Below are 25,347 nucleotides of genomic sequence, written 5' to 3' on the forward strand. Positions count from 1 at the left end.
TCTGAATGAATTTGTTGTTGCTGACATTGTCAACAACTTAGTGGTAGTTTACCCCCATTCAAATCAGTCAGGTTACATCCCTAATGCCTTGAAAAAACTTTTATTTACTTTTTGAGAAAGGTTTTTGTTAAATTGAAGATTATATTTTCTGTTTGTATACTAAAAAATATATCTCCCAGTTAATTGAGAGGGCAGATCAAAGGTGGATTAAAGACACACAGATGCAACCATTAAGTCACACACAGATTATTCTGCATTCCTATCTGAATTTTCTGGTATTATAGCATCATCAGCCACTATTTATTGGTCGCTATCTCCTTCTACTTTTTACTGCTAAGTTCAACAATTCATCGGCACGTTCAGGAGATCCTCATTTCAATTATTCATTTTGTAATATTGAACCTTTTCCTGCAAATTCTCTCACAAAAGATTTACATTTAGACAAATCTGAGGCAGGCAATGATCAAAGGCGTGACTCAGCGTTCCAAAATCTGAGAAAATGCACGTTATAATAATACTAATAATATGTCAAACGTCAATTTGATCAATAAATTGCATCCCCTTTACTGTGTCATGTGGTAGTTTCGATGTGTTTGATTCTAATCTAGTTCTCGTGGTTTGAACAGGAGGAAAAAAAACACACACGCGTCTATTGTTGTCAGTGTGCAGGCGCTGGTTTGAGGAGGGAGCGCCCTTCACTCGGCTTTTTCCGGCTCTTCTCGTGGGCGATGTTGACGTTGGGCTCGTGGCCGCCTCTCCCAGACTGCTTTATGTCTGGCAGCAGAAACCATGCGCGGTCGCCATATTACCGGAGCAGCCCTCCCCTCTAGTCCCGTCACAGCAGCAGCAGTGCAGGAGCAGCAGACTACATACTGAACAACGCTACCACTGGGAAGGACCAGTGATACAGCAAAACCAACAACCAAAACGAGGATTCGGTGGAATAGTCTGACTCTTTGGCCGCCCATACTAAGTCAACGCATTGGATTTTTTGCTACACTGTGAACCGGATAAAAAGGTTGCGTGTTTCCATTTTCTTTTCCGAGAATAAATTGAACAGTTTAAATACGACTCACCACACTATGCTTAGCTAGCCGGTGATGGAGACTGGCAGCTAGCTAGCTGACGTTATTCCTCTGTCAGGCTAGCATCTATCATAAAGCTAACTTACTCAGCAGTTCACTGCTTGTTTTCATTAGCGTCACATTACAGACCCCCCAAAATGCTAGGTTGTGTTTAACATAGACGCAGACGGGTAACGGTGAAAGATAGCCGGCGAATTACAACAGGCATCAGCTGACGTTAGCCTGCAAGCTACTAGCTTCTTGTGCCTCGTTGTCACCGGAGAGCACTGAATGGTGTTGGGTAGGCTGTGAATATTGGCACAACTTTGTAAACAGCCACTCAACGCTTAGTCCACGTAGATTTTTTTATTATAATTTTTTGACTGTATTGCCTGTTGATCGTAGTTTTGTCAAAACGGCGCCGTTAACGAATTGCAACCTTATTGCATACTGTCAGAGACCAACTACCCCCCGGATTCTGTCGAAATGCATCATCCGGACCCTGCAGGAGACTCTGGCAGTGTTAGAAAGATGGCGCATCCGGCTGTCTTTCACAGAAAGGGGAGCAATACAGGCAGCGGGAACGGCTCCACGCTGTCAACACCGGCGAACCCGGTGGTCAATAACAGCCACGTCTCAGTCGATGATTATCAGTCCTCCCTGCTGATCCAGTGCCAACCTCCTGCTGGTTCATCCTCCCCTGGTCCCCATCATCCTCCTCCCCACAGCCTGAATCTCCTCTCCCAGCCCCAGCCCACACAGTCAGCCGGAGCTCAGATGAAAAAGAAGAGTGGTTTCCAGATCACAAGTGTGACCCCAGCACAAATATCTGTGAGTACCAACAACAGTATTGCGGAGGACACAGAAAGCTATGATGATCTGGACGAGTCCCACACAGAGGACCTGTCTTCTTCTGAAATCTTGGACGTGTCTCTGTCCCGGGCTAATGATGTCGTTGGAGCAGAGAGAAGCTCTTCGGAAGAGACACTGAATAATTTCCATGAGGCAGAGACCCCCGGGGCAGTCTCACCCAACCAGCCTTCACACCCACATGCACTAAACCAAGCTCAGCAACATGGGGGTTCAATGGTGAACGGCCATCAACACCCTCATCAGTCTCATGGCCAGGTGTTCTCTCTGTCCTCTGGGTCTGGGAGCATCCAGGGTGCCCTCACTGCTGGAGCTTTACCTCGCATCACCCAGAAAATGCCTTCAAATGTAGGGGGCCCTCAAGAGAATATTTCCCAGACTGTCCCTCCAAATATTGTTGCTCAGTCTGTTGGGGTTGTGGCCTCTGGATCTGTCCCTGGAATGCACAGTTCTGTTACAGGCACTACAGTTAGTATAGTTAATCCCCAGACCAGCAGCATTAGTAATGTGAATATGTTGAGCTCTGCCAATGTGCCTGTGAGGGGGGGAATCAGCACGAGTGCTAGCAGTAGCAGTGGTGGCTTTCCTCTCAATGCTATAAGCAGTAGTGGGGGGAGTGGAGGTGGCACAGTTGTAGCTGGCGGCAACCATATGACTTCTAAAATTGGCATGATTCAGCAACACCATAACATCAGCTCAAACATCACCATGACGACAACTACTGTTGCTGCTGCTGCTGTTGCAGTCACTGCCTCTGGAGGGATGGGACCCTCTAGTGCGAATCAGGGGAGAGTTGGATCTGCTGTGCTGCAACCTGTGAATGCAGCCATGGCCACAACCTCTGTTTCACCAACTCCTGCTCCAGCCCCTCCAGTTACCACCACTAGTTCTCGCTTCAGGGTTGTGAAGTTGGACTCTAGCTCTGAGCCCTTCAAAAAGGGCAGATGGACATGTACTGAATTCTATGACAAGGATATGCCAGCCTCTGCTCCAAGTTCCTCTGCATCTGATTGTGGGTCCCTCAGCATGCGTCAGCACCCCTCTGAGAACCTTGCTGCATCCTCAGAGAGGGAAAGCACAAGTGGTAGTTCTGTGAGCAGTACTCTGAGTACACTGAGCCATTATAGTGAAAGTGTGTGCAGTGGAGAGGCTGGGGGACCCCCTGTACCCCAGCATTTCCAGGATTATGCCTCCCCTCCTCACGGTTTTCAAGGAATTCACCCCAGTGGTTTAACTATGGGAGTATCACAAGCCCAACCTCACATGCACACCCAGGATATAACCCATTCACATGTGAAAACAACTGTGCCCCCCTCAGCTCCTACAAACATTCATCAACCTGCTGCCATGCCAGGCCACCATAACACCTCTGGACTCCCTACACCTTCTTTATCCCAGCAGCAGCTCACCTATGCCCAGGCAGTTGCGAATCAACCATCTGGCTCCACACAGGGCCTAGTGAATGTTCAGCAGCAGAAGATGGTCTATGCTTCGCTGCCACAGCAACCAGCTGCTGCTCCTCAAGCAGCTTCGGGTCAGGTGAGGCCACCTGAGTACACCCAGACACACCAAGGTATCTCCCAGGCTGCTGCTTCTCAACCTCTTTCCAACCAACCTGGATTAGCCCCCTCTGTACCAGCTAATGCATCATCTCTTCAGGCCACCACTTCCACTATACCTTCTCATGTTGGTGCAGCAGGTCTTGTCCAACAGCCTCAAAGCCACCATCACCATCTGGATTGCCAGCAGCCAAAGCCACAGTCGCTCCTATCGCAAATTCAAAATCCAGGCCTAGGATCCCAACATCCCACCACAGTCCATCAAAACCAATTGTCTGCATCAAGTGTGCCTCCTCCCAACCCACAAAGCGATTCCCAGCCCATAGCCCATAACAGTGGAAACAGTGGTAGGATGCCTGTGCAGGTTCCGCACGGCCAGCTATCTACTATCAGCTTGTCCCAGGACCACAGCAGTGCCCAGGCCCTCGCTCATGCTGCCCAGGCCAGTGCCCTGTATGCTAGTTTGCCCACCTTCACCACCACTCAGCTGCAAGATGCTCAGCGGCTGCTTCTTCAGCACCAGTCGGCTCTGTTGGGGCTCCCCAAGTTTTCTGGTGTAGAGGCTGGATCTGGATCCAGCACCGGCCAGGGGCTGGAAGCTGAAGGCAATTCCACCACCACAAGTGCCTTAACTGCAGCAGTTGGTCTTAAGACTGTCGATGGAGAGGATGATGGGTGAGTGCTCTTACATTCTGTTTTTTTTTTCTTATTTATTGCAATAATTGTGACTACATTTCCATTTCGAAGGCACATTTCAGCACTAATGTGGAATCAAAGTTTGTTATTAAGTGATTTGTGCTGCTAAAATAGAAGTTGCCTAAATCAGCATTCAGATCCTGAAGCTGGATGATTTCAGTGGTTGCTGTGGCAGCTGTGAGGCAAAAAAGAGTGTTATTGTTTCCTGGGTAGCCAGCAGACAGTGGCCAGGCTGCTACAGTCTGTCTGTCCTCTGTCAGCGGAACACAGTGCAGGGCTCAGCTGGATGTGACGTCTCTTGTCTTTATGGAGTGGCTGCAGTGATTCGACATTTTACCTAGTGTCTGTCTGATTTCTTTTTTATTTTATTTTTTTGTCTTGACTTTCTGCTTTATTGGACATAATTGTTTTGCTTTGGGCAGTTTGCTGTATACACCCTCTCAGTACACTTCTTGACTTAATCCTACATAAGAAACAAAACATTACAGCTAATGATTGTCTTCCTTTAATTGTTTACACTTCACCCAGCAAGGATTAAAAATAATACTTCTATCTTTTGATGTAGTCATGAGGATGAAATGACGACGTACTTGTTTACATTTGAATAGTATAGTTCAGCAGCCAGTTTCTTTCACTAAAAGCTTATTGATTTTTATTGAGTGCTCTCCCTTTCCTCTCCCATCCATTTTTTCTACATTCTTTTTTGTCAGTCCTCTTGTCACTACAGTTTGCTGGTGATTCATTTTATGACCCAAATGAAAATCCCATGGAATGGTCTCTGAATGATAGGTTTAAAAAGCTCTTTTTGAGGTTTGACAGGAATTTTAATCACTTTGCAGCAGCAGGAAATGGCTCACATTTCAGTCACTCTGAACAATCCCAAGCTTTTTTTTTCTTTGACCTTTGAATTGTTTACCCCAGCTTTTACCTTATTAACTGTTTTGAAATAAAGTTGCAATAAACAGGCGGTTAGGGAAAACCAGGATAAAGTGATTGTAATAATGGTAGCTAAGTTTCAGTGTGTGTGAAGGATGATGACTGTTATCACATGGTGTTTAACTCTGAGGAATGCAAAATCTATGTGGGATCAGGTGGATTATTGTCTTTGATGATAAGCAGTATTTGGGCAAATCCAAAGCCCTAGTCAGAAATGCAAAATTTGTCTCTTTTAGATATTATCTGTACATTTATCTGCTGTCAAAAGTGTGGAAGAACACAGATCTTGCTGAGTTTCCCTCTTCCGTGTTGATTAATGACTAATAAATCTAACAGTTGTTCTTTGGCCATTTCTCAGCCCTTTTCAGTTTCTGCACCTTAACTCATTGGCTGCCAAAGACGTCCAGAGACGTCAATTCAAATACAAAAGTTCACTGCCAAAGATGTCCGACGAAAGAAGAGAGTCTACTCTTTCTTTTGGTGGTTTTGGTGTTTACATAGTCATAGACCACACCGTTTTATGGGTCTTGAAAAATCAGTCAAAATGCTGTAAAATGCTCGGCAGTTCTGCGCTGAAAATGGCTGGCAGCCAATGAACTAAACAAGTATTGCAAAAACCAGATATTATGCCACACATTTGAGTCATTTTAAATTCCACACATCAGGTGATGGTGAACTGATATTGATTGATTGATAAATAAATACATTGAAGGTCACCTGTTGATATATTCACCCCAAATCTCAGGGTTGCAATGCGAGAGCTGAGCAATAAAATATTTATCACAATATCATTTATTTTTGTTATTTTATTGCCCAGCTCTAGTTGCAACCATGAGATTTAGGTGATATAAATATATCAACAGGCAATTTATTGCTATGGAAGAAAATTATCCCAATATTCTTTTCATTAAAAGCATTAACAGCATTACTGTTCAGAGAGGGTGGGTGACTGCTGCTGCCGATTGACTACTGTAGTTGTATGTACATTTAACAGTGACAGTCTTTAGAAATTGATGCCAAATGCCTACGTGCTAAGCAAGCATGTAACTGATGTGAGAGCAAATATTCTTAATGTCAGCATATATTACCATATGCATGACTTCCTACACGAGGATGTGGTTGTGTGTGTGAACATATTTCTCTTTACATGTTGTTTGTGCTTATGCTCTGCAGTTTAGTTCTCCTGTCAAACCTTCAGACTGATGAATGTCTTGTGACAGGAGGTGTTACTGTTGACTGATCAACAAAAACTGGCTTAGTATGGTACGTACGGCCTGGTTGTTGGAGACAAGTTCACACATTCATGGTAGTTTTGTAAGTGTCGAAACTTGTGAAAGCTAAACTTTCAATATTTGTCTGGAAACTGGGAAAATATTGCTTTCCATTATGAAAGTTTTGAGACCTTGTTCTAGGTTTACATGCCTTAACATCTCTTGAGTTGCTACTAAGGCTATTGTTTTCTGATTTGATCTGTGCCACTCACTTCACTTGAGCTGCGGACAAATTCTTTGTAAACAAACCTGCATTTATTTATGTGTGTTTTCCTGAAGCCCCTGCTGTACCAACCATGTGGTTATTGAGGCATTACATTTTTTTTGTTAACGCTGAGCTTTTGTTGGTATGAACTTGAACTATTAGCTCATATTACTGTATCGGCTGGCTGGCAGCATAAGGGCTATCGGTGTCTGTCTCATGTGAATGAATTCTCCCCCCTGCCAGTGCAGGCCAGTGAGCTATCTATCACATGCTGACCATGTTGCTCATTTTGTGGTGATGCTGTCCTCTTAATTTCATAGTGTCTGCTATGTGGATATTTTTTATGGACATTGCTTTGGTGAAGTTACATTATAAAGTTGATAGAGTAGAGTAGAGTTGTAGCACTTGTGTCAAAAATTCATGGGTTTTAAAATGTATAGCCTTATCTTATGTGGATCATTTTCTTCATTGGCTCAATCCAGAGGAAACCATCAGCTCATTCCACCAAATTAGTTTAAACATTGTCATGATAATTGACACACATTTTTTGAAAAAATACTGAATATTTTTGCTAAATCATATATTGCGATATACTCACACAACAGCTATAGTAAGAGTGAGCACTTGGGACCATCTAGTGGACTAAAATTTGTAACATTAGTTCAAAAATAGATACCTGGTGCGATGTATCACCACTCAAAATATCATGATTTTTCACTGTATCGATACCCCCCACCCCCATCCCTAATATGATTTCATATTGACTATAAACAAAGAATGTCTGACAGTGAAATCAGTTGAAACATGCTGTTAACCTCAGTTAACCCTCACATTAGAGTCTGTTTCAACACAATTAGCGCCATGTTACATTGTTCACCTGTTATAACATAAATTCATTTGCTGTTCCAAGGGAGGGTGGGATGTGTGTCGTATAATCAACATCTTTGGTGGGTGTATGTGTCCTCTTTTCAGGATTGTGAAGTGGTTTGTTACCTCAGGTTGAATTTCATAAATTAGATTTAAGGTTAAATGTCGGCAATTTACGGCACCTTGACGAGATATTTTTTGAGTGTCGCTGGAAATGATGCCAGGTGCCTATACTGGAGGGGTGTGGTGCTTTTTTAAGCTGCGAGATGTTATGTTAGTAGCAGTAGCTTTTTACTATAGGTTTGTCCTTGATTACACATCACTGGTGTTTCACTAAAAGTAAACAGCATTTGTTATTTGTTATGCTGCTGACACCTCCCACATTCCGACCACACAGACCAAGCCAGAGAACACCAGAACACAGCAGAGCAGCAACACACTGTGTGTGTGTGAGAGGATGGCAGAGGAGGAGGGAGATGGGTGTCACCACACACTACTGAATATTTACTTATTTTTAAGCCAAGCACTGAAAGCATGAATGGCAGAATGATGCTGAGCATAGAGCCTGTGTTCTGATAATACACGCTTACATGGGCCATTCACATGTGCATATGTCTTTAGAAAGCACATTGTGTGTTGCTCATTTGTATGCTTTGTGTATGCAGATGCGTTATTGATTTCATTTGTCTCTGCTGTCTTCTCACTGATGGTTTATTTTTCCATCAATAAACGGGATTGTTTCACTTAAGAGTGCAGAGGGAACAACTAATGGCTTGTAATGGATGATAATGGATTGTATTTTAGTCTGCCTTTCATCTATGAGAAAATTGCCCTCCCCCCTGAACGCACACGCGTAGTACATGCATACTTGCATGACTTTTGTAACAACACTTACCCAACATGGCTATTACACAACCCTGACCCTAACCTAATTCTAACATTCAAACAGCACATATGAGCACATACACATTGTTCTAGTCTAACCTGCATGCACTCTTTGATTGTGGTTCTTTTTGTATCTGCATTATCAAAGCAATACGATTGTGGCGTTTGATTAATGAATTAAGAGTCTCTTTGATGATCAGGATTTATTTTCTAATTTAATGGCTTGTTTGGCATTGTGAGTGTCAGTGAGTTATACTGTTAACTTAATGAGATGTTCAGTGAGTGTCTCTTTGTCTCTTGCCTGAAAGGACACATGCACATGTTTTGTGGCTGATAGTATTGCTGATTTATTTCTTTATTAGTTAAGGGGACTGTGTAGACATTGAACTCCTCTGTGTTCCTGATAGATAATGTGGGATGCTTGGTGTTGAATGGGAACATCGTCAACTGTGGGCCTAATGCTGATGACAGTAAGCTAATATTGCTAAGGATCTATAACAAGTATTCCATTGTTTTTAATCACCGGATTGACTTTGTGGGTGTCCTTTTATGTGCAGTAGTTTCTTGAGTTCCATCGGTGTAGTGTATGACGGCAAAAAAATAATACTCGTGTGAAAAAAGACCTTCCAAACTCTGATTTGGAAAATAATAATAGTTGTTGGAGTCACACTTGCTAGTGCTACTGTGTGTCTACTAGTGCCGCCCTTGTGGAGCTGAACAGACATGCTTGGTACCCCAACGGAAGGGTGCCTTAAACTGGGGCAGTATGGAGTTATTTTTGTACCATTCTCAATGTTTGACTAAGGAAACACAAATAACTGCACCGATCGCACCTCGAACTGTGCTGCTTTGTGGAAATGGGGGTTTTGTCAGAGAAGCCAGTTTCTGATATATATCCCTTGTGCTACATTATATTTGTGCAAGGCATGTGTGATGCATGTCAGTGGTGTTAACTGAGGGTTTTATCTTCAGCCACGTATTTCACATTTTTATCGTTAGGCCTTTATTGGACTGCCACTGTCAGCCCCCTAACCATGTAGGCAATGTGCTGAATCATGGTCGGCATTCCTATGATTAGAACACTGACCAGTCAGCTCCAGGAACTGCACGCGCGCGCACACACACACTCTGATGGCGACAATGCAGTTGATTTTCATTATTGCTTTTTGTCATTACATATCAGGTATTGATTATATGAGTGGTTTTCATCTGAACAGACGAGGCTTATTTTCAAGTGGGTGCCATCTCCAGATGTTATGTGACATGTTACTCGTCACTCTGATTGTCTTGTCAGTCATAGTTTTATGAATGAATGAAATCTCTATATCTTCAGCTTGCTTAACATAGGCAATATGGTAATCACAAGATTTTACAATGGATTCTTTTTATCATGGTGTTGATGTTACTGTATAAGACAAGAATTATCATTAAGGCTGCAACAAGTGAATCTAAAATCCATTTAGCGGATTCCTTTAATTGTTAAGTTTAGGTAATACAAAAAAAGGTCCCACACATTTTCTTAGATGGTGAGAGCTGCTCTTGTTTTCATGTTGCAGGAATTTCAGTAAAAGTAACTCCACTTAGATTCAGTAGCTCTCGTTTGAAGTTCACACATTGACGATGAAACTACCTGATTGCTTGCTAGATTTTGCCACAGAAGTCTCCACCGCAGAAGTTTAATTAATTTGTTCTGTACATAATTTACCTAGTAAGTTATCTTTAGACTTTACTGGCATCTTACAGTGGCTTTCATGCTATTTTCAGCCCTGCGAACAGAGCTCTGCCTCCATCTGCTGGTTGTTAAGCTGCCCACATGCACCAAGCTTCTTTTTTGACAGTGCACTAGAAATGAAAATTCCAATTTTGTCTCGACACCAGCAGAACAGACAATTCTGTAATCAAATGGTTCACTTAAATGTTTTTATCCTCAGCATTAATTGAATGTTTCTGAGTTCTTGTTCCTAAGTATTTAGCCAGTTATTATATTAGCCATTTTACCTAATAGTGTTTTGCTCATCATTTTTTTCAGTCTTATTACTTACCTATGAAAGTTACTAAGCTGGTGATAGGTTGTAAATGTACTGCAGTATTGTGATGCCTTTCTCACTGAAAGCACTCTCGTACACACCTTTACATGCTGCTAATGTAGTTTCAAGAACAGTTGGGGGCTTTGTAGGTAGCAGAGCTTTGGGGAAACTGCAACTCTAAGCAAGCACAAATATGTACACGTATATCTCAATATATCCTCACAGTCATATTCAAAGCACAGCTACATCATGTTCTCAGGAGGATGAAGAGAAAGGATATAGACAGAATTTAATACTAGTAATTAAAATAACCTGTTGGCATAAATAGTGAATTATATTTTTAAAATAAAACCCCATTAAATTATTCTTGTCACTGTGATGTAGACATCTTTCATTAAACATTTACTCACACATTGTTAAGGGTATTAATTAGTTGTCCACACATTTCAGTTGGTTATATATTGTGTTTTATTATGGCTCTCAGTGCTGTAAGCCCTTCAGTTTCCATTTAGATATTTGGAGTGCAGTAACTGCATAGCGAGCTTCAACTGACTCAGCATCACGCGCATGAACACACTCTGCCTTATGTAGCATCTCCTCTTATTGGCAAGACTGTCTTTAGGTATGTGGAAGCAGCTCATTTAAGGATGGTGTGGACAGTTATGTGATTAACAGACGGACGGACGGACGTGCTTTGAATTAAGTTGGTGACGCCACGCTCTTTTTCTATTACTATGTCACTTTTTACATCAAAGGACTTATGATGCTTTGGTGTCCTGAGTAAGTCACCTTGCCATTAATCTGCTGTTCTTCTTCCTCCTCACCACTATTATTATTAATTCAGGCAGGCTGTACGCTCAGCGTTGTAATGCTTTATTATAGTTCCTCGTACTCTCATTATATTCTTCACTACTACCCTTTTAGTAATGTTCCACTACTACCTTTAGTGTAAGGAGAAGAAAGCAAGTGTTGCAGACATTCAGGACTGCAGGACCAGAGACGGAGGACAGACATCACGTAAAGATAAAAAAATGGGCAACGTTACATATCAAAAGACGAGGCTTTTTTTTGCCTGTATTTGTCATGTTAAAAGATCCACTTTGCATCCTAAATATATATTCTTCCTTTGGAATTCTGTTGCTGTTATTCGCTGGACTGGAGTTGAAAACCTTAACAAACGTTCCATTCAGTTTGTGAGGGGCTCCTCAAGTTAGCACAAATCTTTGTGTCAATCAAGTACACACTTTCAATATCAGTGTTTTTGTAATAACCTGTATTAATTCAAGTTTTGTGACATGTTTGTCTGCTTAAAACCTTTCTCTACACTGCACTAGAAAGTCTAAATAGGCCTATAGAGAGAAGTTGAATGAATTGTAATTAGGCAACCGCTGTTGAGTATTTATACCACTAGAGGTCAGTGTTTAACAGCTTTTATACCTCCTGAAGTCTGTCATCTTTCAACAGCCAGTGGGTTATGGTTTTATTAACTGGCAATGCACCACTTTGTTGAATTTCCACATTTTTAAAGGAGTCTGAAGCCATGTGATTGAGTGACCGTCAATAGGATTCCCTGGTATATTGTCATTAATCTTTTTTCTTCTTCTCTTTCTTTCATGTTCACCTGTGCCCTGCCTCCTCGCTGTACAGGTAAGACTTTTAATTATTACTAACGAGTTGTGTTTTGCTTCACTGTGATCTAAAATGTTCAACATTACAAAACAAGTCTGAAAGAATCTTCTTTTTAAAGCACAGTCAGGAGAGTGACGACCTCCTGATCATAACTTATGATTAGAAGACTCAGTCTGTGCATTGTAAAGTGTACACTATGTGATTCACTAACTAAATATCAAGTGGTTACAGCCTTACTTAATTGATAATAAGTTAATATTCTCTGTAGTATAAAACAAATCTGCAGTCTGTCCTTTTATATAATGTTGTTATTAATTGTTGAGCTTTACAAAAAGCTCCAACAAAATGTGTTTTGTCTCAAAAAATGCTGAACAGATTTCCATTTATTTTTTGCAAGGTTAGCTGCATGACCCATTTAGGGCGTATGCAATTTTGGAAAAAAAACGTCCACTCGGAGCAGTGTCTAGTTCAAAGGAGTCTACTTTTCCCACATGATTTTTCCCTCTTCCTATCTACAGTAATAATTATATACATACATTAACTCAAATCTACAGTTTTCTGTGGCTTTTGTGTGTGTGCGTGAGTAGTTTATAAGAATTAGATTTACATTTTAGAGACTCTTTATCATTTCTAAGGAGAGGTCTGACTCTCAGACTGAGTCTAATGTGAACTTATTATGGCATAACATTATTTGAGATTATCATATGACCTTACCCTTGCATTTATTTGGAAAATAGAAAAGTAATGCAACCAGCTTTGGCCCTCCCGTGTGTAAAACCCATGCTGGACACACAACAGCTAGTTTGTTTGTAACTCAGTTGTGCTTATGATGGCTCTGCTGTCGTCAGAGATTCCAGCCCAGTGATGGTGGTCATCATTAGTTAATCCACTCACTGCTCCTGCCCTCTTCTCTACACTAGTAATCTTGCATGAGGATGTGCATGCACTTCTGTTCACCCGAATCAGAAGGCAAGAAATGGGTCAAGACCTTGTATCTTACTTGACCCATTCTGGCAGGTTATGTAAAAGAGGAGGTTTCATTATGAAACCTCTGGTGGCGCTGCTCAGCTGCTGACCCAGACTTAGTGCTGCAGCTGCCTTAGAATCATTTCTCTGTGGGGACATTAAGTGCATTTGTTTTGATTTCTTACTCTTCCATACATTTTTTTGTACAATACTCACTCCTCCCATAGTTCTTGTCTGATTTCAACCATTCTGGTATCAAAGCGTTAGGCTTGTTTTGGCTATATTTCATTTTCTGCCACTTTATCCTCTACAAGGTTCTATTTTTTTATAGTCATACGTCCTCTGGGGCCCACACACACTGGGTCCACTTCACTTTATTTCCCTGTATGCTGATTGTCTGACACTTAAAATGTCATACTATGCTAGCTATAAAAGAAAAACAACAGTTTAAACGCCAAAGTTTTGTTTTATTCCTTATAAGTAAATGGAAATCTTAAAATCTATCGTACCTATTTCACAGTGATTTAGAGCTGAATTACAAAACTGAAAATTAAAAACATATTTTTATTTATTTATATTTAACGGCCATACACGGCCCACATGCAGTACCGTCACAGCCCACTAAGGGGGCGCGGCCCTCACATTGGGAATCACTGCCATAGATTGTTCATGAAATGGATAAACTAGAGGTGACGTCCACATACTCAATTTTCAGAGAATAAACTCTGTTTCTTTATGCATTGCCTGGCCCTTTAGACAAATCTGTTCATCAATTCACTGATGACATCTGAATGATCCTCAGTGTTTTATATAACTTTCAAGGAACCATTACTAGTGTTGCTGAATACAACTTGTGTTCCCTTTTGTTTTTGATTCATGATTTTTAATTACAAGTTAAATTACAATGTGGGGGTGGGGGCATGATTTGATTTTGGAAATAAATCTTGTATACTTAATTGACTTAAGTTTTACTTCAAGAGAAATAAGACATTACTGCAGCAGAAGTGAAATACATTATGAAATGTGTTTTTTGTGAAAGTGTAGTGAGGTTATTCATCTGTAATTTCTTGGCTTGTAGGTGCCTTCAGTTGTTCATGTTACATAACCATAACCCGTTCATATGTTCCCCTTCGAACCCCCTCCTCCTCATCTTTACTGCTGCATTAGCATTATTCCTGTCCTCTGTTGTCTCGGCTCAGAGCGCTGTGTGTTCTTTGGCTGCTAATCCTTTTAATGCCAGGTTTCACTCCACATTTTTCAAACCTCCTGCTCATACGCATCGCACAAAAAAGTTGTATAACTTGAATCCTCTGTGTTTATAGGAGTTGAGACCTATTCTTCAACGGATTACTTCTCCTAGTGCAAGTGTTGAGTGAACGTATTACATGTAGAATTCATCCGTTGGAGCAAATAATCTGCTATTTGGCCATTAATTCTTTTAAAGGATGTTGGAGAATTGTGCGTGTTAGAAAATAGCTTCATGTAGTTGCTCGGCGTTAATATGCGTCTGAATAGGTGACTTTAGTGCAGAATCATCAATAGTGCTGTAGTTTAAGATCATTCATGGTGTTCATCTTTCTTCAAGCCTTCATGCTGACCCGGTCATTTGCAAAGTGAAATGAAAAGCTGAATGATACTGGATGATTGAGATGATGAGAGTTAAAGACACTATTTGATTGTACTTAGTTTCTCTGCTCTCCCTCCATCCAAGATGATTTGAGACAGTATAAATGCTAAGGCGGTGGATCTTGGCCATTCTGGGTCCTCGTCTCCTACAGGGTACGTTAGAGTTGAGCCATGTTTCCACCGAGTGGTTTGGTTTGGTATCCAGGGCTTTACTGTACCAACTGACTGTACCATGATGGAAACACAGCATTAGAGTGAGGTTGGAGTTAAAGTAAAGACTAAGGACTTGCTGTTGTCAGCCCAAATTCTCCTATAGTGCTTGTCTCTCTTGCGTTTGGAGGGCAAAATGGCCACTCATCATTCCTCCCAGCCTCTCTGACTGACTCACTCTGTAGCTCTGTGTCATTCTCCATAGTCAGGGTGTGACTATGGAAAACCCCTGCCAGTGCTTACTGGTAAAGTCTGTGTGTGCTTTCCACTATAACTCCAGCTCAGCTAAAAGCCTTTACAATTTAACAACTCGGTGGGCCTTTTTTCACCACTGGGACATGCCAGGTCCCCTGTATTAATAACTTTGAGACTTCACATGTCCCTGGAAAGATGGATGTGACAGTTCCTCTTGTGATGGGAGACATGTTGCTGAACAACAAAAAGCAATGGGGATCAATTGAGAAACAAAACAAATCATATTCAAAAGATAGAATTATAAATAAATATAGCCCGTTGTATTTATTGAGGTTTGCGGTCCATACAACAAAGCAGGCTGTTGTTTAACTTTTTCTTCATAACTTAGACAGGCTTACTCATGGATGCACTCACTTACTCGTGCGTCCAATTCATTTTATATGCTGCAAATCCAGACTGCGGTTTCTGTTGCCCCAGGAAAAAACACATCCACAGACAATCAGGTTGAGACTGGTTAAGTTAGCAATAAACCAGTGAATTATCTCGAGGCTGTGTTAAGATAGGTGATCGTTTGCTGCTTGTTGAAACCACGTTACAGAAACCTCGACCAACAACTACGGCAGGGGTTTAAGTATGAACAAACTCTTTACAGCACTGACAAATTAGATATTTTCAATCTGTTAAAGCAGTAACTTCTTTTATTCGTTTATGAACTGAGGATACTGTACATTTGACATATACAACATGTCAGCACAGTGCTGTGGTTGACTCGTGCCCTAATCCCATCTGGTGATGTTTGCCTGCTGTACAGCAGCATTATACTTTCACTGCAAATTATACAGTGCTGGACTTTCAAACTTTTAGCCACCATACAGATCAATATCCTGATAAAATATATTATGATCATAAACATCAATGATGACCCTTCAGAGCTGTTTTTCCCATATTTGAAGGAACATGAGGACTAAATTTTGATCCAAGATTTTTTACTAGGTTATCTAAAGTTATGTCCTGTTGGTAGTGGCCGCTGAAGGATTGAGTGACTCACCCACAAATCATGTGACACTGATTCACCCCTGCACATCAAGGTTGTTTGGACATGTCAAATCCCTGGCATTGTGCTCACCCTCCACCCGTTGTTTCTTGGCCGTTGGTCTGTAAGCTGGTGGAGGCTCTGCAAGTACATATTGTATTTTCTGTGTGCTGGGACACTAAGCCACCTTAAGGCTGCCTTTCAATGAAAAATGACAAGTTAAGGCTTTGAAGTGCAGGGTCTCTTGTCCATCACACCGAGGGGTTAACACTAAAAAGTTTGCAGAAACTGCATACTAATTGAAAAGTTGATGTCAGGGCTGCTCTTGGCTATTTTGATGTGATGACCAAAAGCTCTGGTTACATTACTCAACCTTTAATGTACCATGGAAAATACACCAACTTTTTTGTGCAGTCTGTCCCATCTAGTCCCTTTTATGTCATATCCAAACCATGACAGGTTTTGCTCAGAGCATCCCCATCACTTCTGCACATGAAAACCTGTTCTTTTGAAACACTGAGACTGAGTTATTGTATCTGGGATGGTGGAAGGATGATTTAGCTGAGGGTTTGAGGCTTACCGTGTCATATGTCTGTGTCTCCGGCTATCAGGGACAGGGGACTGGTGATTTAGAAGCAGGCAAATCACTGGGCCACATGCTAATCTCTGTTGATGGTTAGTTACTCTCGGTATCACATGACCACGCGTCACAGTGTGTCCAGCTACTGTCTGCACTTAGTAATTCACTCAGCAGTGAACGGATAACAAACACACATGTACACAGTCATCATAATCTGGGTCGCCGCCTTTGATTTCCCATGCAGCTGCACTCTGGAGTGCATCTGTAGGAGTGACACAGAGCTTTTCCCCTACATTTAAGAAGAAAAAAGCGAAGGGCTGTTTGAAAACACTAGACAAAGAAGCTCGGGACACACTGCTGTGTCACTGTGGAGTGTATGTTCGTGCTTACTGAAGGCTCCATGATGGTGCGAGGCGTACGAGTGCAAGGCCATGATGAGCTGGCCATGAAGCTTTTGTTCTGGGAGCTGGAGCAGCATCTGAAAAGGTAAAATAGAGATGGGGAACCCACAGGGAGTTAGCTGCATGGAGCAATCACTGCAGTAGCTGCACACAAAAGGCTGCATGGCTATATAGTGCTGTTTTTTAATTATTCAGTCATTTGCTGCTTAAACGGACACTGTGAACTGGTACACTTTATAGTTGGAGATTAATTATTGCCATTTACTAATTTACTGTGGTGAATTCACACATTCCATATTCTATTCTCATATTTCTATGAATTTAATTCTTCACAGAGAAGCAGAAAATTACGTTTGAATCACTTGTTTTGTTATTGTGCTGTAACCTCAGTGTGAAAAATGTGATCACATTAGAGCTGGAGTTTCTCTGGTTATTTGGGTCTGGATAATTGGCTAAATCCTCTCCAGTCAAAGATGAGAGACTGGAAAAGAGAGGTGTGGCTCTGAAACTAATGGTTAAGCTGTTTTGCTTCTTTTTAAGAGTTGAAGTGTTTGGGATCAGAGGTGAGCAGAGGCTGACCACAGTATTCAGTATGTTTACACAGGCAACTATACATGTTTGAGCTTCCCGTCGTCGCACTGCTGCTTAATAAGTTTGGCTGCGATAACGCAATTAGCCATACCCCTGTTTTTAAAGCCGAACACTGGCATTTAAATCAATCTAAAGGTCTTCAGTGTCCTATGTAATTTGTCAATGACCTGCAGTATCTGCTATGGTCCTTATCTTCATGCCTCCGCTCCCTTTATTCTGGAAGCATAAACATTGCCTGTTTTTTGCAGAGATATTATTGTAAATCTCTAAATTGATTGCCCCATATTCAGGAGGAGGAAAACGTAGGAGTTCTGTATTTGTTTCCTTTATGCTTGGGTATGTGCAAGGTAGGTGTGATCAGACAGGCGTGTGATTTTGAGGATTTTGGGCGTGCGTGGAATGTGTGAGTTGTGGATTGTCGGAGAATGCTGGGAGATGTCTGTGGGAGAAGATCTTGATTACACCATGTTTGAGGTTGCAGCTGTATAGATGCGTCTGTGTGTGACTGTTCAGCACGATGATACTCCCAGCTTTTGATGCAACCTTATTGATCTTCAATGACCTCCACTGACTAATATAATGATTATTACAGGATTCTTTTTAACGATTCTCAATCTGGAGTCTGTGGACACACAGGGGAGCTCAGTTGTCATTGTTTTGCGTTTTAAAAATGTTGTCAATTAGTTGGTGACGGCCAAGAAGACAAATCTGTAGAATAAATGACTATAACATATATACCCGTTACGCCACCTTATTTTAAAAGTTGGATGCTGGTGCTGCAGCAGTGTGATGGTGCTTGTACCATTTTATTCTTTAATTAATATATTCCTGTTATCTGTTCCTATAGAACAGAATGTGTTTTAGTTGATTTATTTATATGTTTATTTTATATGTTGTACTGCCTGTCAGCTTCACAGCCCTGCAGTACTATACAGGACCATAAGAGGGCAGCATATGTATGTGCTAATTTGCTAATTTGATATTTAAACCTTTTCAGTTTGTATCATCTGAAGATTAATGTAGCCTATGGATTGCATGGCTCATGGTGATTTATGCAGCCCTATTAAATTGTATTATATACTATACTATACATTGTGTATTTAAATTCAAGTATTTATTTACAATTAAGGTGAAGTGCAATGCATTTACTTAAAAAATGTTTTTATGACACTTTACTTGAATACCAGGAAGCCAGGAATATTACTATGATGCATTTTTAAGTTCAGACAGGGCTGTCATTTTCACAGACAACCAGTACCATCTTCTCTTTTTCTGAGCCTCTGGATTAAAAAAATATATAATAATAATATCTTGGCAGATGTCACATCTTATGTGAGCCATGTCCTCTGGCAGAAAAACATCCTCACTAAACCTGTATTTTGGCGGCAGATTATAAAATGCCTCGCAAGGGATTCTTGTTTCTCTATGGGGGAATTTCCTTGGGTCGGTTTTAACTGGTTAATAGTTAACTGGTTTTAATTACTTGGGAATGCCAAGTCACTGAAATCCAACTATTGTTGTCACTATCCTACCTTTTTCTGCTGTTTTCAATGACGATTACTAAATGTAAAGTCTAACACACAAACATGGCGTGATGACTCGGCATTCCCATCTGTTTTTGTTGTTTCAACATTGGAAGAGATTACTGTTTTTACTGTTACGACTGGGTGTTTGTTGTCATTTATTTAAATTGCACAATAACAACAGCAGGAGTTGAGCCACAGTACTTGATTACAGCTTAGACGAGGTAGAACAAACCATTTAAGTGTATATATAAAGCATTAAAACAGCCACATACAGTGAGAAAATACAGTATACGTGTGTTCAAAATAACACAGGGATTCCCTTTGCCCGCGTTTCTGTGGAGACTGCGTTCTGGTCTGTTGTTGTGGCAGTATTGTTTTCAAAAACACTTTGACATGTCGACGGTGAGGCGCTGAAGAATGGAGGCCTCTTTTTCTTTTCTCCTATCCGGTTCTCCCCGGTTTCATCCACCTCCTCTCCGCTCCCAGCATATTTTATGTAAAACCGTGTCAGCTGAGGGCCAGGTGGGGGCGTTCCTGCATAAATCATTCAAACTGCGCCGCTCTCCGCCAATCAGCAGCCGGGGCTGTCGCTGCGTCGCCGGATAAAATATTCAGGTTGTCCGCTGAGCTGCGGAGTCTTTGCGGAGCGGCCGACATGAGCGAACCGTGGACCGTGAACGTGTGTGTTTTTATCCACTGCGGTGGCTCGGCGACTCTGTAACGGACACGACGCGGAGTAAAAACACGCGTGGACGTGTTGTCGCGGAGCCGGGGCTGCTCGACTGATACGACACGAACAGCATGAATGCGCCGTGTTACACCGTGGCCATGGACCTAGGCGTCTGCCAGCTGAGAAATTTCTCCATCTCGTTTCTGTCGTCGCTACTGAGCGCGGAGAGCTCGCATGTTCGACTCGACAAGAGGTAAAGAAAACAACAACACCTTTTTATATTCTGTTACTGAGCCCAAACACGGAGACGGGGGACGGTTGGGAGAATGAAGGAGGGGGACAGCCGCAGGGCTGAACACGAAGAGCAGCTCAGCACCGTGCACTGGTAGCAGTCATGATGATGAGACTGCTGCTCAGGATGCTGCTGCTGCGGCGGCCCCTACATCACACCCACAGATACTACACCCTGATACTCTCTCCTTTTGTGTCCACATTTTTTAAAATTATTTTTCCTCTTTTTCTTCCTTGCAGTTCATCAGGAGCCAGCGTTGTTGCCATAGACAACAAGATAGAACAAGCAATGGTGAGTCTCCCCCTGTTTTTCCTCTTCTCTTTCCCGTTTTCAGCCAAGACAGTAATATGCATATCTGACATTTCTTCTGGCATGTAAGTCAGATCATTTATTAGCAGAAATTAAATATAAAACTCCATAAAAAGGTCAGTATTACGCGTATATCTCGTATGTATACATTAAAAATCAAATTAAGCCTTTTATATATACTCCAAGCAAGGGGCTTGCTTTACACAGGCAGCCATCTTGCTCTGCCATTTTTCTACAGCAGTCCTAATGGGGGTGTGTTGAGCAGAAAAATGACATCCTTTTTGGTCAATGAAGGCCACCATAGTTTCCTGACACAACGCTCTCTACTTTCATCATTAGATGTCACTAATTTTTTTTATAGATAATGATATAAGATCATCTATATTGGGCTTTGACAATATGCAAATATTTTTGTTTCACACTTGATAATGTCGATTATTGCACCAACGTGTATTTTAATCCATATGAAAGGCAACACAGTGAGTATATTAATGACATACTGTGATGGACTAGGGTAAAAGTGTGTGGCTGCAGCGACAAAGACGAGCATGTGTTTCTTTATTCGAATATCTCGTCTGAGTATTTCTGTGAGTTTTTGTTGTTTGTAACCATATAAAATGTGCTGCTGCCGCCATGGTCTTATATAAAATATATATTTTTTTATCTTAATTAAACGTCCCTTGTTAATAAAGGGTGTAATAACCATACATTAAATCCTTTGTTACTAAACAGTGTAGGTTTTAAAAAGAATGCTGTGCATTGTATTGATGTAGTAACTTAGGAATTGATTGTATTGTTTATAGCAGCTAATGCTAGTGCAAGAGAAGCTACTTTAAACCTAAATCAAACAAAATAACAAACCACCTCAAACTAGCTACACATTGCAGTTTGTGTGTTTTTATTAAGGGATGCCCTGGGGTTTTAATGCTTTATTAATAGAAAACCCAGCCGCATTTTATTTCATTCCTCTTGGTTTCACTCTGCCTCTGTTGTCTTCTGTTGCCTCTTGTTGCTAGGCAAACTGACAGACACACACTCCCAGTTATAAATATCTGGGCTCTCCGATTGGCTGGCACTTTAATGTGGGCTGGGTTAATGATGTTGAACCTGGAAACACGCTCACGTTTTCCCTTTTTTTTTTTAGCTGTTTATTGTGTTTTTACTCCATCGTGTTTGAACAGATTCACCTGTGTCATGAGGTCACCAATATTTAGTACATGTTAATTATGATTTGTTTTGTTCGTTTTCGGTTTCTAACACAGTTTGATTTGTTTTAGACTTGAAAAAAAAAAAAGGTTAGTTGTAGTTTTTTGCACAATCTGATGAACCGTTCCATATCATGTGAAGACCCTGTAATGTAAAATAAATACTATATCACACACAATAATAAAAATAATTTTCACAATAGTAAATTATAACTCGTAAAAAAATAACGCGTAAATCATGGATGTAGTTTCTCTCTAGTCCTCTGTTTTGTTTTTTTGGGGTGTGTCTTAAACTATAGCTCTGTGACGCACAGGAGCCATAGATTTAGTTTGACGTTCACCCTGCACCTGCTCCTGCAGCACTGCCTTTGCTTTGCTTGCTGGCTTTGCCTTAAAAATGTCTTACCTCGACATAAAAAAAACGCACAGAAAAGCTGCCACTTTATTTCAAATTTTCTAAAGATGATTAAGTGAAGAAAGCAAGAACGACAAAATAGAAGCGCACGCTGCTGCTGTGTGGCTGCAGGTGCTGCTGAGGAGGAAGGAGAGAGAGAGAGGGTGGAGGACTGCAGCTAAATCAGCTCCGTGTTTGTGTATTATCGCCAGAATGGTGAAAACGTCACTCCTCTACATGTTTGTTGAGCAGGCAGTTTATCAGCAGAGCTTTTGCGTTAATATTCTGCACACGCACACTGACGAAGAGCGGCATTTGCGTCATTGATCCTTAAGGTGTGACTAGAGCAGGTGAATGTTGCCTTTCTACATGTTTGTTAAAGTGGACAAACGTTACTATTCTTTTAAAAAAAAAAACCTGTGACGTTCACGGACTGAGGTCTTCATTTAAGCAAGTAGACCAGAGCTTGTGTGTAACTGCGTGTTCGTTACACGTGTTTTGAAACCTAATCTTAAAACTCTGAGTGACTTTTTTAATCATTCAAATTTGGCAAGGTGGATGGAGTCACATTTATCTGTGAAATTCAAGTCAACATTGCAACAACTGCAATACCATTAGTAAAACACAAAGGCTGTGGCTTATTTGTCCTACTGTTGATTGTTCCATAATGTAAACACATTCAAACGTGTTTATAAAATACACACATGGTGGAAACAATATCGTAAACCATTAGGCCACAGAGAAGATGTTTTTTTAATGGTGTCAATGTAATGCATAGTGTATTTCACAGTGAATATTGAACTGACGATTGAGTTAAAAAAAAAATATATATATAACGCAAACCACATTGCAGATGCAATATCTAGAAAAGTATGAAAAATAGGAAAAAAAACAATTGGATGTTTTTCCCATATTGTTCAACCCTCTGCAAAATCTCATCTGCGTTGTGGTGTTAATTAATTTGTCCTTGAGTGAGCATTGATTTTTACTGGTTATTTATGTGATTCATATTGGCTTTTGTTTCTTCCGTGCGTGTGTTCATTTTTAATTTTTTTAAGTGTAATCTTGTTTTCGGTGTCATGAAAAATCTGGTGCATAAGAAATTGGGCTACAGATTAGTTAAGGCTGAAAAAGCCCCGGGTTAGTTTTCAGGATGTTATAAATAAATTCCAGTCCTAAACCCGCATGTCTCTCTCTGTCTGTCTCAGGACCTGGTGAAGAGTCACCTGATGTACGCCGTGCGAGAGGAGGTGGAGGTCCTGAAGGAGCAGATCAAAGAGCTGATCGAGCGCAACTCCCAGTTGGAGCAGGAGAACACCCTGCTGAAGACGCTGGCCAGTCCAGAACAAATGGCCCAGTTCCAGGCCCAAGTTCAGACTGGCTCTCCGCCCGCTGCCCCCACATCTGCCGCAGCAGGACCACCAAGCACCACCACACTCGTGCAGCCCACCTCGCACAGCTCTGGTCCCTCGGCGTAAAGCGTGGTTCCGAGCACGCGCACACACGCAGACAGACGGACTGACTGTTTCTGCCAGAGCAGCAGGGCTGAGCCCCGCCTTCTCCAGCTGGAGGTTGCGCTGTCAAGACAAGAATTTGCACATATTTATCTCCCAGAAGGACGCAGCTTGTGGGACGAGCGGCAAAGACGACGTTCTTAAGATGCTGCTTTAGGGGTCGGTGTCACAAGAGGACGAATCATTGAACATTTGCCAAATTAACCTTGGACATATCGACTAGAATGTCTTACCAAGAAAAAAAAAGTGGCGTATCAGTGGCGACATTATACATACCTAAAAAAAAAAACAAATCACTGTGCCTGTGTCTGGATTTTAAGTGATGTCGGTTTTATTGATATGGAGGAGCAGGAAGCGGAGGACTGTATTGGCTGTTACATTTTTGGCTGAATGGTGTAAATAAAAGTGGTTCTCTCTCTCACTCTCTAGAGCCCTAAGTCACATGTTGAGAGATCATAGAGATGGGCAGAGTAAATCCTTCTCCGAGTGACAAATGAAGAATGTTAGCAGTTATTATCACGACACAGTCCCCATCTGGAATGGGGGAGTCCGGTGGGAGGGGAGGGGAGGCTATTTTGAACAACACTAGGCAGCGTTGATGATGTTACTTCAAATGTGGGTGGTTGGGATGAACTAAACATGGTTTCTTATGGAGATGACGATATTCTATTTTCAGTATTTCACTTTCAAGCTTCTTGTTTTTGCCCTCGACAGAGCTCATTGTTGCTGTTTTCTCAACCCCGCAGTGGCATGTGTAATTTAAACCTTATTTGACGGGGTTGAGACACTGGGCTACGCTGCATTTCTTTCCCTCTTACAGTTTGACGGGCAGAAGATGTATATTTCTGTATAGTGTAAGTACTCTGTAAAATAGTGAGGAGAGGGAGAAAAATAACAGATGCTATCTAGGTCGCACAGATTGAAGTGGGTAAGCGAGTGACGTGCAAAGTCTTGCCCAGTCTGTGTTGTCTATTTTTATTGCTGTATTACCAGGATTGTGGATCAACAGGAGTTTAGGTTATTTGACTGACAGCCAACAGCCAAACAGGCTGCTCATATCCCAACAGCAACTCTTGACTGTAAAACTCTTTTTTTTTTTTTCTTTTGAGTATTTGCACCTTTTTATGAGCTGTTACTTTTTTTTCTTTCTATTTTTTTTTTTTTTTTAATTTTTGACAGTGAAGTACTTATGGATGAAACGTACCTTAAAACTCAACATACATAATACAACCCAACTGTGGAGAAGTTTTCTTTTCTTTTACATTCTGTGTATCAGTTGTATGCTCATGTCCTGCGCATGTTTCTGCAAAGACTGGAAAAGATATTGTAACATACATACTACAATTGCACTTGACAGCTGCACTTCACAACTTTCAATAAACATGCTTAAGGAAGAATAAGCACGTGGACAGCCTCTCTTAATTTCTCCTGTCTAATCGATGGCTTCTATATCCAGGGTATTATTTAACCTAGGCTAAAGCTGGTTTACTACTACTGTAAACTTGATCTACCATCCATTATATGGTTGTGGACAATTTTGCTACAGAAATCTCTGAAAATGCGGACAATGCAATCATCCAACCCCTCAACATTATTCAACGTTTGCAGCCTAATTCTTCAATTGATTAATGTTTACCACACGGATGGAAATAGGACTGTACTGTTATGACAGTTTGTGCAGGCCTCTGTAAACAAACACACAGGTTGAAAATGGAAGTTTACATGATGTGATGAACCTCCAAGGACGTATAAGAAGATATTACAGGTCAACAAGTCCTCAAATCCAGAAGAGTGGAACCGTCAGTCAAATCTGTCCTCAGTCCTGA

The 25,347-nt window shown here is 41.3% G+C and overlaps 1 protein-coding gene across 1 annotated transcript; it reads left to right on the plus strand.

The window, feature by feature from the left end:
• Window positions 1–1,392: 1,392 nt before the first annotated feature.
• Window positions 1,393–24,853, plus strand: LOC310942845 (TSC22 domain family protein 1-like). The gene is made up of 3 exons (XM_083908288.1): window positions 1,393–4,168; window positions 20,339–20,390; window positions 23,216–24,853. Exons 1-3 carry the CDS (start codon window positions 1,551–1,553, stop codon window positions 23,483–23,485), a joined length of 2,940 nt encoding a protein of 979 aa, XP_083764414.1. The 5' UTR covers window positions 1,393–1,550; the 3' UTR covers window positions 23,486–24,853.
• The last annotated feature ends 494 nt before the right edge of the window (window positions 24,854–25,347 follow it).

This window comes from Microchirus variegatus (genome assembly GCF_963457635.1).
Source record: "Microchirus variegatus genome assembly, chromosome: 22".
NCBI classification, from domain to species: domain Eukaryota; kingdom Metazoa; phylum Chordata; class Actinopteri; order Pleuronectiformes; family Soleidae; genus Microchirus; species Microchirus variegatus.

What these genes read in the sequence shown, in the direction of transcription:
- LOC310942845 (XM_083908288.1), top strand. Translation starts at nt 1,551, where the DNA reads ATGCATCATCCGGACCCTGCAGGAGACTCTGGCAGTGTTAGAAAGATG. An exon ending in GTCGATGGAGAGGATGATGG is followed by an intron (nt 4,169 to 20,338) that starts GTGAGTGCTCTT and finishes TCTTCCTTGCAG; the next exon opens with TTCATCAGGAGCCAGCGTTG. An exon ending in ACAAGATAGAACAAGCAATG is followed by an intron (nt 20,391 to 23,215) that starts GTGAGTCTCCCC and finishes TGTCTGTCTCAG; the next exon opens with GACCTGGTGAAGAGTCACCT.